Source organism: Rosa chinensis, chromosome 6 (genome assembly GCF_002994745.2).
Source record: "Rosa chinensis cultivar Old Blush chromosome 6, RchiOBHm-V2, whole genome shotgun sequence".
NCBI lineage: Eukaryota > Viridiplantae > Streptophyta > Magnoliopsida > Rosales > Rosaceae > Rosa > Rosa chinensis.
In genome coordinates, this window is record NC_037093.1 from 1,605,261 (window position 1) to 1,619,675 (window position 14,415).

General features: G+C 39.8%; 2 protein-coding genes across 2 annotated transcripts; one reads left to right on the forward strand and one right to left on the reverse strand.

The window, feature by feature from the left end:
• The first annotated feature begins 1,232 nt into the window (after positions 1 to 1,232).
• Positions 1,233 to 2,312, forward strand: LOC112169607. The gene has a single exon (XM_040507920.1). The coding sequence runs from the start codon at positions 1,233 to 1,235 to the stop codon at positions 2,310 to 2,312; it is 1,080 nt and encodes a 359-aa protein (XP_040363854.1).
• A 6,882-nt stretch (positions 2,313 to 9,194) lies between these two features.
• LOC112172122 lies at positions 9,195 to 12,948 on the reverse strand. Its single transcript, XM_024309315.2, has 5 exons — positions 12,468 to 12,948; positions 10,318 to 10,614; positions 9,923 to 10,141; positions 9,702 to 9,830; positions 9,195 to 9,592 (listed from the first exon to the last, which is right to left on the reverse strand). The coding sequence occupies exons 1-5, from the start codon at positions 12,714 to 12,716 to the stop codon at positions 9,380 to 9,382; spliced, it is 1,107 nt and encodes a 368-aa protein (XP_024165083.1). The 5' UTR covers positions 12,717 to 12,948; the 3' UTR covers positions 9,195 to 9,379.
• Positions 12,949 to 14,415: the final 1,467 nt, after the last annotated feature.

The window sequence follows — 14,415 nt, forward strand, 5'->3', positions numbered from 1 at the left end:
CCTTGTACTTTATTTTAAAAAACAATTTAGCTAGTCACTATATATATAGTGTTAATATCATCAATAACACTCATATACTCACCAATTTGGACATGTTTGTCATATGTTAATTTGGCCGTTAACTAGCTTGCTAACAAGCCTCATAGAACCCAGTTTTGATGACTTGGTAATGACGTGACATTTCCAATCAATTTAGGTGGTATGATGGTCATGGAGGACGGGGCATTCTCTTAGAGCAAGTTCACCCGTTGGGTCACCAGGTCACGGTCACCAGGTCACCAGGGCACCAGGGCAGGAAACTATTCACTGCCACTGGATCTTTGCTTCCACCCATTGGGTCAGGGTCACCAGTCAGTTACTGTTCATCGAATATTTTATAATTTTTTTTTTGGAAAATGAGAAATGTATGATGTAAATAAATAGTATTGATAAACAATTTGAAAATGCAACCAAAGAAAATTTTATTGGTAGACAAATTATATGTCCACCGACACTTTTTTTTTTTTTTACTCCACCGACAGTTTTATCATATATACACTACCGACAAAGTTTTTGAAAAGTGTGAAAATATTTAAAACTCCACCGACACTTTTATCATGTACACCACCGACAAAGTTTTTGAAAAGTGTGAAAAAAATTTTAACTCCACCGACACTTTTATCACATGCACACCACCGACAAGTTTTTTGAAAAGTGTGAACAAAGTTTAAAATCTACCGACACTTTTATCACATGCACACCACCGACAAGTTTTTTGAAAAGTGTGAACAAATTTTAAATTCCACCGACACTTTTATCACATGCACACCACCGACAAGTTTTTTGAAATGAGTGAGTGATAACCCACCGACACTTTTATGTGTGGAAAATTTCAATAAATAGACATGATGTTTTCACTACATACACACACCATCCGAGCTTAACAAAACTTCACCCTTTTCATATCTCTAGCATTACATATTTCCTAAATTCCCCTCGTTGCAATGAACAATTTGTGGGATCAAATTCGACGGTCTCAGGATGAGGATGATGAAGAGATGATGGCCACCAACGCCATTGTCATGGCTGCAGTCGCTCAAGAATCTGGAAACCAACACCGAGGGCGCGGTTCTCATCCGGGTCGTGCACCAAATGAGGAACGATTTAGAGAAGAGAGGGGCAAAGGTATGTTGGCCGACTACTTTGTCGACCGGCCAGTGTTCAAAGATGCGGAGTTCTGAACACGTTACAGGATGAGTCTCAATCTCTTCCAGCGTATATCTACTGACCTTTGCCAGTATGATCGTTACTTTGTTCAAAGGTCAGATGCTACTGGCAAAGTCGGACTGCTCCCGGAGCAGAAGATGACAGCTGCCTTGCGAATGCTTGCGTACGGTGCAGGGGCAGATCAATGTGCTGAGTATTGTAGGATGGCGAAATCCACCTCCGTTGCAGCCCTTCAGCACTTCACACGAGGAATTGTTAATCTTTACTCAACACAATACCTCCGCGCTCCAACTGCAGCCGACCTCAGACGACTTCTTACCAAAGCTGAGAGGAGAGGTTTTCCAAGAATGATTGGGAGCATCGACTGTATGCATTGGCAATGGAAGAATTGTCCGACAGGTTGGGCTGGAGAATATAGTGGTAGGAAACAGATCCCCACTATCATCCTGGAAGCAGTGGCTTCTTACGATACCTGGATTTGGCACGCATTCTTTGGAATGCCTGGGGCATGCAACGACCTGAACGTCTTGGCAAAGTCTCCATTGTTTGATGAGCTTACCGCCGGTACAGCACCTCTTGTCCAATTCCAAGTTAACAACAGAGCTCACAATCTAGGGTACTATCTCGCCGACGGTATTTATCCTCGATGGGCGACTTTCTTGAAAACTGTTCGAAATCCTACACGCCCCAAGGAAATCGAGTTTGCAAAGGCTCATAGGAAGGATGTAGAAAGATGTTTTGGTATATTACAGTCACGGTTTGGTATTGTTCGAGGAGCTGCTCGTGGGTGGCATAAAGAGGACCTTCGATACATTATGTTGACGTGTATTATATTACACAACATGATTGTCGAAAATCAACGACCTGAAGATAGCGATGATGAGTTGGAGTCCGATGATGAGGAGGATAATAATATGAGGCCCAGGATTGCTGAGGTATGGGAGGGACCAACCGGTAGAGACTTTGATCCTGTTGGTAGAGATGCTCATCATATGAACGGATTCATGGACCGCTACCAACAAATTAGATCTGAGCACAGTCACTCCAACCTTCAGGAAGACCTCATTCAACACTTTTGGGAATTTCAAGGCAATAGGCGTATCTAGATCTGCTATTTGTGTGTGTTTTCAATTAGTTTTTATGTTTTTAATTATGTTTGTGTGGTTTCTACTTTAGTTTTAATGTTTTTAATTATGTTTGTGTGGTTTTATTTAGCTTTTCATTTGTAAGGGTATTATTCAAATAAATTTTAATTTCATCAATCTAATATTACATAAGTCAAAAACCAAGCATTGGAATCATAACAATACAATTATTTAAAATATATAACTCCCTAATTTTCCTAATCCTCATCTTCATTAGGAATCCAATTTGTGTTTGTGGGGTCATCCATATGGTTGGGGTTGGTGGATTCACCCGAAGAGAAAGGTGGGGAAGGGACACCACCGGTGAATGGTGGTTGTGGGAAGCCACCGGGGAAAGGAGATTGTGGATAATACCCACCGGGGAATGGTGGTTGTGGATAGCCACCGGGGAAAGGAGGTTGTGGATAGCCACCGGGGATAGGAGGTTGTGGATAGCCACCAGGGAAAGGAGGTTGTGGATAGCCACCAGAGAAAGGAGATTGTGGATAATACCCACCGGGGAATGGTGGTTGTGGGAAGCCACTGGTTGCATCTTCAGCTTCTTTCTCTGCAATTTTTTTTTGTTTTCTTTGCCAGTAATTCTTTTTGGTTGGCGTCATCTTACTTGTGTCCATCTCCATAATACGCTCTTCCCTCTCTTGAATTTTGAATGCCTCGTTTCGCATATCCATTTGCAAGCGTATATAATCTCGTTGTTGTTGGTCACGGAGATGTCGAGCATATTCCTCATCACGTTTCTCCTTGGCAGACATCATTGATGTTTGGTTCGTTGCTATAGTCTCCACAGCGGATGTCAGAGGACTGGAATCATTAGATGCTTTCTTTCCTTTCCGAAGAGCTTCTTTGGCAGCCTTCTTTCCTTGAGGCCTCACCGAAGGATTGGGAGTTGCATCGGCGTTTACCTCATCTGCATCTATGTCCAACTGGATATGAGAATCAGGAACAGATTGTTGTGTGTGCATCCGTTGAGTTCCTCCCCTGGAGGTTCCTCCAGCCGAAGATGAATGGTTTGGAATGTCATCAAATTGTTGAAACCCCTTAACAATCTCGTAACATTCTAAACTAATGAAATCACCTTTTTTTTCTTTTCCTTTCGATTTGGTCATCGCAGCTCTCCACAAATCTTGTGCTTGACGTCGCTATTTAATTTAAACAAAAAAGTATAAATCTATTAGTACAAATATAAACGAGGTACAATGTATCAACTATTTAAGTATAAATTGGTATAATGTATAATTTAAATAAAATGAAGTATAAAGTTTCATTATAAAGTACTAATTTGAAGTATAATTATCAACTAAATTTTAATATATGAACTAATAATTTAAAGTATAATTATCAACAAAATATTTCAACTAATAATTTAAAGTAAGATGTATCAACTAATTAAATTTTAATATACACTAAAAGAATCATAAAAATTAAAATTCGTGTTACACTACAAATTCATACCTCATCAATCATATTCGCACCACTCTTGTACCAAATTTTCGCTTGCCTTAATGCACAATGCCAAGCATAAAGTTCGACTTTCAAGGTTTTCCACCTCCCTTGAAAAGCTTGCAATGATCGGACATATCCATCCCAATGTTCGGCATAGTGTTGGCGTACCTCTATCCATAGATCATCTTTTCTTCGTTCCGTACCCTTTGCCGGATCTTTGCTAACATCCTTCCAAGACTTGCACAATTGAATGTCTTCACTAGTTTGCCAACGTGTCCCGTCAATACTTGGATCTCCTACGGGTTGGACAATCGTATTGCCTCGTACACTCATATTGGAATCAAAAAATTGTAGAGTATGAAAGCTATGAGGAGAAGGAAAAAAAAATTTTGAGGAAGAAAGATGATTTTTTTGGTGTGAGAAGTAAAATAGGAGGTGAGGTATTTATAGGAAATTGTGGTTAATTTTTTTTTGTTACCGTTGTAATCTAACGGTTAGTTTTTTTTTTTTTTTTAAACCTCTTGTACCAGCCGTTAGATCCTTTCAAGGCTCAAAATCAACGGTCCAGATCTGTGGACCGTTGCATTCAAATTGCAAAGTAGCCCAATGGCTACACGCCACGTCGCACCCGACTGCACCCCCACGCCACTAAACGACAAAAGCGTGGCGCCCAAGCGCCTGCTGTCCTGTTGCCGCTAGAAGACAAGCGGTTGGGCTTCACGTCTTCGGCTACGCGCGTCTCCCCTGTCGTCTTCTTCTTCGGCCAGCCTGGCAGCCTGGGTCACCAGCTCAGTCACCATGGTGCCCGAGATGGTGCCTTCGGCCTCCCCCTGTAGTCTTGCCCCAGATCCGGTGGAAGGATGAACAGTGCGATATTCCTCCCCCCCGGCCTCCTTTTGACGTGGTGCCCGGGCAAGAACAAGCCCGGTGAACTTGCTCTTAGAGTAAGTCCACCCGTGGGTCACCAGATCACCTACTATTCATTGATTGTTATGTGTATTTTCACTCTCTGGGTCACGGACACAGTGTATTTGGTGCCCTGGGTTGCCCTGTGTCACCCTAGTGACCTGCAAGTTGACCTGGTGACCCAGGTCTTATTGGAAACTGTGCCCATGACCCAGATAGTGGAAATAAACACTAAAAAACAGTAAATAATAGGTGACCTGGTGACCAAACGGGTGAACTTGCGCTCTTATTCGAGGGGAAGGCGCTGTGGCCACCATTCATGACATGCATGCCTTGGTGATGGTAATGGTGGTGGCTTCAATTTGATGTTTAATTGATAAAGAAAAGTTTTTTTTTTTTCTTTTTTTGTGAGACCATTGACAACAATGTTTGGAAAAAGGATCATATGAAACTCTACCATAATAACATAAATGACAACGTGATTCGAGAAGTATAGTTAGTCCCAAAAAATTCTAAGAGAAAAAAATCCTCTCATATATTACAGTCTTCAGACGAAATTAAAACTCTAACCCTAAATTCTTCTTTATTACGAGTTCTTTTCCATGATGACCATCAATTTTATCATCATTAGCTTCATTGTCTCCTTGGTTCTGGCTATGGGTGATATAACACGGTAGATTTGACAAGGATTGGAGGCTGGTTCAAAATTCTCTCAATCATATTTGTTGGGCAAGTCTTTGACCTGCAAGAAGTTTGAAGCGACTAATCATCATTTTCACTTTCCACGAATTTGAGTGGTTGACAAACCATTTCGAATTCAAAAGAACCCTGGTAATCTATTTGAACCTTGGTTTTATTCTTGCAGGCCTGTTTTTTGTTTGGGCGTTCAAGAGGGTATCTTGTCACCCTTGCTTGTTACTTACTTAGCAATTTGGCTCGATCTGTCCCAAATTATGGTTTGAATCCTTAATTCATTGGTCCTAAGTGGTGGTCTATTTACAAATTAGTTCACAAATGGCAGCAAGCTTAGATCAACGTTGTTGTCGAAACTGATAATTTTTTTTGGTTTTGTCGTTTGCAAGTCTAAGTTTGATGAAATTGGTTTTATGGGCTTCTCAAGAAGTACATTTTGTTCCCTACCACAATTACATGCTCAGCGGAGGCAGGTAAAAGATGATTTTACTTAGAGGGGTGACCGGGTGAGTGCTAGGCGTTCTAATATTGATCTTAGGCTCACTTAAAGCTAGCTGAAGTATGTAGTTAATGAGCAGTGTTTCTCAGGTTTGATTGTTACTTGGCCATCAGCTACATGCGTTGAATGACTTGAATCTGAAAAAATGCTGACGTATATGTCATTCTGATTTTATCAATGAAAAATATATCTTTGTTTCTCAAAAAACGTAAATGACAATTGTCTAGCTAATTGATATAAACTCGGATGCTAATTAGTAGTTCAAAAATATCTGTAAAACGTTTTGCATTAAATCATCAATAAATAACGATTCAGAACTAGCAATACTCAAACCTTAAAACACTTATAAAGACCATTTTTAGTACAGTTTGGCCTACATGGGTTACGCCGGAAGTTGAAAAGATTGCCGCCAATCTTGCAATTAATATAGAAAATTAAGCCTCCAGTAGTCTAGTCCCTCCACTTACTAAGAGAAAATTATATATGGTTATTTATCAATCTTTGGTTGACCTACATGGGTTACGCTGGGAGATGAAAATAGATTGCCCTTAAATGGGAACTCAACGACTCTTTTACGTTATGCGTGGGTGCGCCTTAACTAGAATGCCTTTTACGGCGTGCAACATGTGTAGTAAAAATGTGATTGACATATGTAAAATTACATTGACGGCGTTCTTGAATTCAGTAAGTCTTTTAAGGCTCGAGCATTGTGTTTTTGTACGCCGTAATTACGTATTATGGGCTATAAAAGACCATTTTTAGTACAGTTTGGCCTACATGGGTTACGCCGGAAGTTGAAAAGATTGCCGCCAATCTTGCAAATGCTAGATTTGTCTCTAGTAACTGTTCGTATCGCTTAAATTAAATATGGTGTTCAATTGTTCATTGATCTAAGCCAAACATCTTCGTCTTTGCAGAATGACTATGCCGGTAGTAGAGATCTTAGCCTTTTTTACAATCATTTTCGACTTCCACGCTCCGACGGATCTCAAAGAGTATGTTGCCTAAATTAATCACGTAGATAAAGCAATGGAGTTCCAACGTCAAGCTGATTGGAAATTACCTAGATCCTTTGACAGTTGGGAAACAAATGAATCAATGGAAAGCAACTCCCTAGGGCAAATCCTATGACAGTTGGGAAATAAATGAATCGGGGGCATGAATATTTTTTACCAGAGTTCAGCTTACTTTATTATAGCACTAGTGTCTACTATTCTCATCACTTGTACTGCCTGTCCTGTTGCACCAATATTATCCAAACTTAGTCATTTGTGGGCAGGCATGAGTGCAACTTAAGGGATATCCCGCTAGACGCTAGATAAGTAGATCAGTATACTCGGTTTAGACTGCCACTTATCAGATGCATAATGGAAAATTGTATTTGATCCACATTATTTGTAACACTACGTTCTACTTGTTCTTGTTTCAAATGTGGAGAGGAGCACTTGCGGAGTTGGTGGCAACTACATGTCTAATGTACTTGTTTGAGCCCAAAAGTATTTTTGGCAAGATCCTTTAGTGGATTTAGCATAGTGGGCCGATACCTGCGGCCCAAAAATAAGCCTGCTTGGGTTTGGGTTACAGCTTCGCCCATTCCGTAATCCATAGGGAAAACGAAACCTTATTGGAATCAAGTAGCAGAGATTGAATAGGAAACTTCAATCAATAATCCTTCTATAGCAAGGAACAGTCAAAGCCCTAGGTATAAATACTAGGGTTCAAGGACAGAAGAAAGACCTCTCTCAAATCAACTAATCTCAGTGATTACAAAGCCTCCTCGGAGCAAACCTTCAACCTCGTTGAAACCCGGTGACCGCGCGTCAGTCCTAGTATCTCCAAGAGCCGACTGTCAGCATCACCAGATCAACCCGGCGACCGTGCTTCCAGCCCTAGTCTCCTCGCGAGCCGACTGCCAGTGCTACTGCCACAGATACTACCAGCGAAGCAAGGGTAACGCCCTCGCAACCCAGCGAAGCTAAAGATATGCTTTAGCAAACCCCGTGATTTCTCAAGATTTCCCAGTGATTGCTCTGCTCAACCTACAACGTTGAGTATTGATTTAGTGACCGAAGAGATCACACCCAAAGTCCTTATCCGTAAGGCAAAAGTCCTTTCCCGAAAGGCTAGAGAAGAACCTTGTGGCGAGGTTGGTGCTCTCCTCGTCCACAGCGCTTGAAGAAGAAGTCAGGTCAAGGGACTACCCCGACGACTGCACCCCACGGTGCTGGCACGCCTGCGCAATCACACGCTCAAAAGAGACAGTTTGCACCCCTACCGGATTTTCGTGTCAAACAGTACTTAATTACATAAGCAATTGTAAGCATAATTAGCTTATCGGGGTCAGTCCCAGTATGCCGCCAAACGGTCTATCACCTTAGCTCAGGCTCAGGTCAAGATCATCTCTGACGCGACGTCACTCGCCACGTTAAGACCATCTCGCTGAGGTATCAGATGGTGTAAATTGATGCATTTTAGTCCCACATCTGAAACCAAATGGAGTTCACTCTCCTCTTCACCTATAAAAAATCAATTCCTCTCTCTTTATTGATTACGTATTTATTACCCATCTAACATCATTCTGTCAACATAAATATATTGATTAACTTAGACATTGGAGTAGCAAAGACCGGCAATCACAGTCTCCCTCTGAACCCTGTGTATTTCATTTGACAGGTGATGCTACTGCTATCTATCCTCTTCTAGCGGCCCAGCGCTACCAAGGTTTGACTACCGCCAGAACTGAGCATTAACATCTAATACACCTTGACATGTTCAATCAACACATGAGGTTGATCCCAAGCCACTAATCCCAGTTGCAGGCTTGATCATAGTCTTCCTGTTCCTCATGGTGACTGTCCCTTTATCTGGTGGTCGTATTGACTCCTGTTATCACATTCATAGCTGCCCTCCAAGGTGTCATAACTCTTGCTAGAGCTTCCGCCTACATCTTCATGCAATGTGTTGGATCAATTGAATGTGATGGACCATAATGCCGTCCAAGAGTACTACGTACGTGGTTGTATATATAACCAATGGCGTAGGCACGCAAACGGCATTGGCATTAGAATTTGCTTTGCACATTTGTGTCTCTTTGTTGGGGCCACTCTGACATCTGACGAGAAAAGGAGCAAAGTAACATGGTTCGGCAATGGTGTGTCTTGTGGTGTGGTCCGTCTGTACGGTAAAGGCCAAATTGTGTATGAGCCACTACCACTTTGACAGGCTCCATTCCCTTCACGGTGTACAAATTTTACGGTTAAGGTCAAGCCTTTACAGCATCAAACATAATCAACCAAAACAAAGAAGTGAATGCATCTGATATTTGAACATTAATAACTTCTGATTAGCATGAGTACTACATATAGTTATAACTGAGCAGCACAACAAGCTTGTGGTAATAATCATTTCTTAATCAAAACTTTATTGTCGCTTTTATCTCTGTGCCGCTTGATATATATCCAAGAGAGCTGTGCTAGCTCTTATATAACTAGGTAGTTGGCTGTACTTGCAACAGTGTCGAAGCAGCGGCAAGGGGCTCGTGCACGACTGAATTAGAATAAACAGAGATGGGACTGCCCTCCAATTGCAACATGATACTCCCCAGGATTTCAGTTAATATCTTCTTGAACTCGTCTTCTTTAAGCAGCTTTGCATCATCTGCATTCGTCAGGTTGAACACATCCAAAACAATCTTGTCCATCTGCAGATTTTATAGCAAAAAATGATCAAGCTTCGGGACAACTGAAGAAAGCGTATCTGAATCTCAGACCAAGCATATGAAAATAGGTATATGATAATTGACAGAGTACCTGCTCAACTGCACCAAGAGGCGGAAGACCAGCTGATGGAGCCACGGCATCCAGTGCAACACGCAAATACTCCTTCGATATTTTCCCAGTGCGATCTTTTGGCAGAGTCTCAATAGCTACATTCAATGTCTGCATTTTACAACAAATTGTAAAAAGTACTTTCTCAATCTAATTGATGCAAACCAATCTACATATAGAGAAGATGTATTCATGAGATAAACCTTGTCTAATTCAAACTTGTTGGATAATAATCTCTTAATGCCACTTCCATCAAAGGTATTTTCACTGTGGGCTACAATCACATGCTGCTCCCTAAGAAGTTGAGCCACATGCTCGGCCACTTTCTTGAATTCAACTAGGAATGTTTCTTGAGAGACAGGCTTGTTCCAGTCAGGGCCAGCGCATGATTGCAGAGCAGGTTCCACAATATTGCTCACAACCTAAAGAAAAATTAACAATCAAAGAGGCAAAGACAGGAAAAGAGTAGTCAACCAGTTAGTACCAAAAGAAGTTACACTGTTAAAGGAACCAGCACCCAGCAGCAGTCATTTTATTTCTACTGAATTCGATTATAGAACTATTGGTACTAAAGGTAAAAATTGTAAAAGATAAGTACCCAAGGGTCTGATGAAGGGGGCATCCCTTGTTCAACTGTGAGCAGTTCAAAAGCTTTGATAATACAGTCTTGGAGGGTTCCAGCAGCTGACTCTATCAGAGAGTGTGCAGCCACCATTTCTGCTTCAAAAGTTGGTCCATTGATGTATTCTAGGAGGTCTTCTCCATCAATGCGGAGAATCACAATAGGGTCTCGCTTCAAACCAGCAGCCATGCCTAGTAGAATATCAGAAAGAACTTCTTTGAACTCGACCTTGCTCACTTTTTCTTGTTTGCCATGAGTGAATTCATTCAATACCTAAGCACATAAACACATTTTTCTCTTCAGTGTGTACAATTTATGCATATAAGAGGCAGGATTTAAACTGGTTGGCACCATACAGTTACTCTCAAATGATATCTAACTAAATGGCTTTCTTTCTTAGTGCACAATGATTCAATCTACAATGATTTGTTTCCCTCAGAGTTATACTTCCAGTGCATCTTGATTGATCTACCCTCATCCATCAACAACAAGATCCTAATTATTATTATAATCACAAATTTCTTCAACAAAGATATCATATTATCTTTGGATTACCTGTTTGAGGGGCAAGAGAATAATTCTCCTCCTGATTCCGCAATCATTATGAGATTAACGGTTGACATATTGTTTAAGTAACATATACTTTTGTTAATAAAGTACAGCAGCATTAGGTAAGGTTGGTACTTTGCTCAAAAGCAAGACACTGAAAGAAAGCTTTTTTGACCACTCCCATACTAAACCACTACCTTTGAAAAAACAGGCAGGCACTAGTCCCCTCATAGAATATTAATGGTACATTATGGCTGAAGTCACACCGAATCTACTTACATAAAATAAAGGTTATGCAAAGTTGCAAACAAACTTTCCAGAGAGTTTTGTCACCAGATTCCTCCTAGCATAAGAGGACATAAATAAAAAAGCAAAGTCTTAGCCCAAGTGGGATTAGAAGAATCAAAGTCTGATAATATAAAACTCCGACAAAGTTTGATCATAGGTTGGGTGCTTCTCGAGCTAGCTAGAAATAGAAATTCTGGATAGAACAAAGAAAGCAAGCATTGCACTAGTCCCCTCATAGAATATTAATGGTACATTATGGCTTAAGTCACACCGAATCTACTTACATAAAATAAAGGTTATGCAAACAAACTTTCCTGAGAGTTTTGTCACCAGATTCATCCTAGCATAAGAGGACATAAATAAAAAAGCAAAGCCTTAGCCCAAGTGGGATTAGAAGAATCAAAGTTTGATAATATAAAACTCCGACAAAGTTTGATCATAGGTTGGGTGCTTCTCGAGCTAGCTAGAAATAGAAATTCTGGATAGAACAAAGAAAGCAAGCATTGCTATCTCCGTCTTTAAACATTAAGAATTTGTTAGGACTGAGGACTCTAAAATAATATGAGGCATCACAACAAAAGAATGACAACATATGTGATTATATCTATTCATACAAAGATAATAGTCGGTAGAGTTTTGGGTGACACCGACAACACATATGTAAAAGCTCCAAAGTCAAAAAACAGACGTGGCATTTTTATATTATGCATCTGTTGCAAGTTTGCAAGCTTAATTTGAGGGAGTTGTCTTAATCACTACTGCTTCTAATAGTCCTAGCCAGTTAGAGAACAGGAATTTAAGACAATCCCAGTTCTCCTGCCATGAATTATATCATTTGCTTGATTAAGCACTGTTGGCACAACCAAAAATAGGACAACTCTTTCATAACTATAGACAATCCATCTAAAGAATTTCACATCTTAATTCATGGAAATTATGAACCTTTCAACAGTTATGGAGTTGCTTAACCTCTTCATTTTCACAACAGGAAAAAATTCAAGCATTGTACCCAACAATCCCACAAAAAATGAAAGAAAATTATAAAAACAACCAACAATTATAAATCTCTCACACTAGCAATAATTCAGAATGTAATGTGTAATCCAACTTTACTTTCCCACAATACTCATAGTTTGGCAAGTTGATAACAGAACCTTATAGCCATGTAAAGTTTTAATATTTAAACAAAACAATGAACTTTCTACACAGCAATGACAGAAGAAACAAACCAGAGCAAACCCAGATGTTAAAAAAAAAAAAAAAAATTGGAGAATGAAGAAGAAATGAACCTCAGAGTAGATGTGGTCAGAGTCAGGGGAAGATCCCTGAACAGGTAAGCCAAGAGCAGCACCAATATCAGCAACAGCAGGCTGAAGCTCGTTCACAGAAAGCTGACCATCTCTGTCTCTATCCAGCTCCTCAAACTTATGGTCCACGAAGTGGCTGAACACCTCTTTGTTCTCAACCAACTCCATTATATCCGAACCGTCTAGAACCTCTCCCCCACTAGTGCCAGTCTTCTTTGGATTCGTCTCCATTCGCTGTTTCCTCTTCTCTAGCTAGCTTTCTTGTGAGCCTTTGTGTCAGCTTTGCTTGTGAGTCTCGTGAGTCGGTACACGAGCTAAAGGTGCAAGAGGGTTCTCTGCTTTTTAAGCCTTGTTCTGCTTCTGCTTCTTCTTCTTCTTCTGGGTCACTCTAGTTTGGTCTGGTGGCTCCTGAGGCTTAAAATTCTTAAATAGGGAGAGAGGTTGTGTGTGTGTACTCGTGGGGGTGTTTTGTGGAACTGTGCACAACCAATGGTAAACCACTGCCTTGGCTATTAGCCTATTAGGCATGTTTGCTTTTAGCTTTCGTTTTCAAAACGCAATTCTTTTGGAACTTTTTTTATGGGGAGATGAAACAGAGGATAAGAAAAAGAAAATGAACGAGCTAAGCTCTTCTTGCGTTTTAGGATTCGAACAAAGTCAAAACACATGATGCAAGGGATTATGTCTTTCAGAGAGGTATATTGATGCAATGGTTGAAATGGTAAGTAATCAAAAATTGAGTCACCACTAAGTTAGATTAGAGATTTTATTTCTCTTCAATGTAACGATAAATTAAAATTTGTATGATCTTATACTTTGAACAAAATAAATAAACTATCAATTGAGAATAGGGAACAAAGTTATAACTTAATCTATAAAAACATATGTATTTAACTATTTATACGTATCGAAGAAGAAATGTCAAACTTTATTTCAAATGCAACAATGTTATTTAAAAACACCACGTTAAATGGGGCTTCTTCTGTCGATTCCCTAAAGATAATATAACACTTAGTACAATAGTATCATTATGTACACAACCAAACTTAAAATATAATACAAGAAATAAGTCTTAAAACGATAATATGTCCTAAGGTTTAACTGTGTGACATATTTCTCCCTTAACCAAGTGTGTCACTTCCGTAATAAGACCCGAAGGTACTTATTTTGCAATATGCAAAGATGATATGAATATCGGAATAAATGCTTGTTTACGTCAATTATTGAAACTTTTACAAAATATAGACAATTTGAATGTGTTCTTTTTAATCATTTAAATTTAATAGTTTTAATAATAAAAATTCTTAATTAGCCTTTTTTTCGTGCGATCAAAGAAAAAATTGAAATTATACACATCGATCCCTAAAATTAAACATATATATAACTTAGTAGTATTGATTCCTTATTCCATTATTCGATTGAAGAAAATTAATACTCGTAAGCAAATTTTCATTCCCTTGTACATCTTATGAACAAGATCAATTTTATTCCCAACACGTCAAGAAAATAAGGACCAAGATTACAACCTCACATGTCGGCATAAAAATAGTATTATTGGGTCTAGTTGTACAATCTCTCTAGGACCATTTTCCATTCTTGACTTTTAACAAAATGTGAAAATGAAAACTGAACCAAACACGGCCTAGTAGAAAAGGAAAGATAGATCCCTATCTTTTGGGCTGTGGTCACAAACTAATGACTGTGCGGCTGTGCCACGTGGGGCGGTCCAATTACGTTGGTTGGGGCCTACCAGACTTAGATTTTCGCTTTTTCTATTGTCGGCTCCTGTCTGTACGACACGTGGTCCTGCCACGGATGCTTTGGACTACGTGTCTTACACGACTCTCCAACACGTGTCGATCAAACGCTGGGCTGCTGAGTACCCGATGACTTCACTTTTTTTTTTTTTTCTCGGTCAATGGGATTCATT

Bases quoted from the DNA above. Each gene is read 5' to 3' on its own strand.
- LOC112169607 (XM_040507920.1), top strand. From the start codon at position 1,233: ATGAGTCTCAATCTCTTCCAGCGTATATCTACTGACCTTTGCCAGTAT.
- LOC112172122 (XM_024309315.2), bottom strand. From the start codon at position 12,716: ATGGAGACGAATCCAAAGAAGACTGGCACTAGTGGGGGAGAGGTTCTA. The intron at 10,142-10,317 runs GTACTTATCTTT...ATTTTTCTTTAG, and splicing joins CCCCTTCATCAGACCCTTGG to GTTGTGAGCAATATTGTGGA. The intron at 9,593-9,701 runs GTACTCTGTCAA...TAAAATCTGCAG, and splicing joins CTCTTGGTGCAGTTGAGCAG to ATGGACAAGATTGTTTTGGA.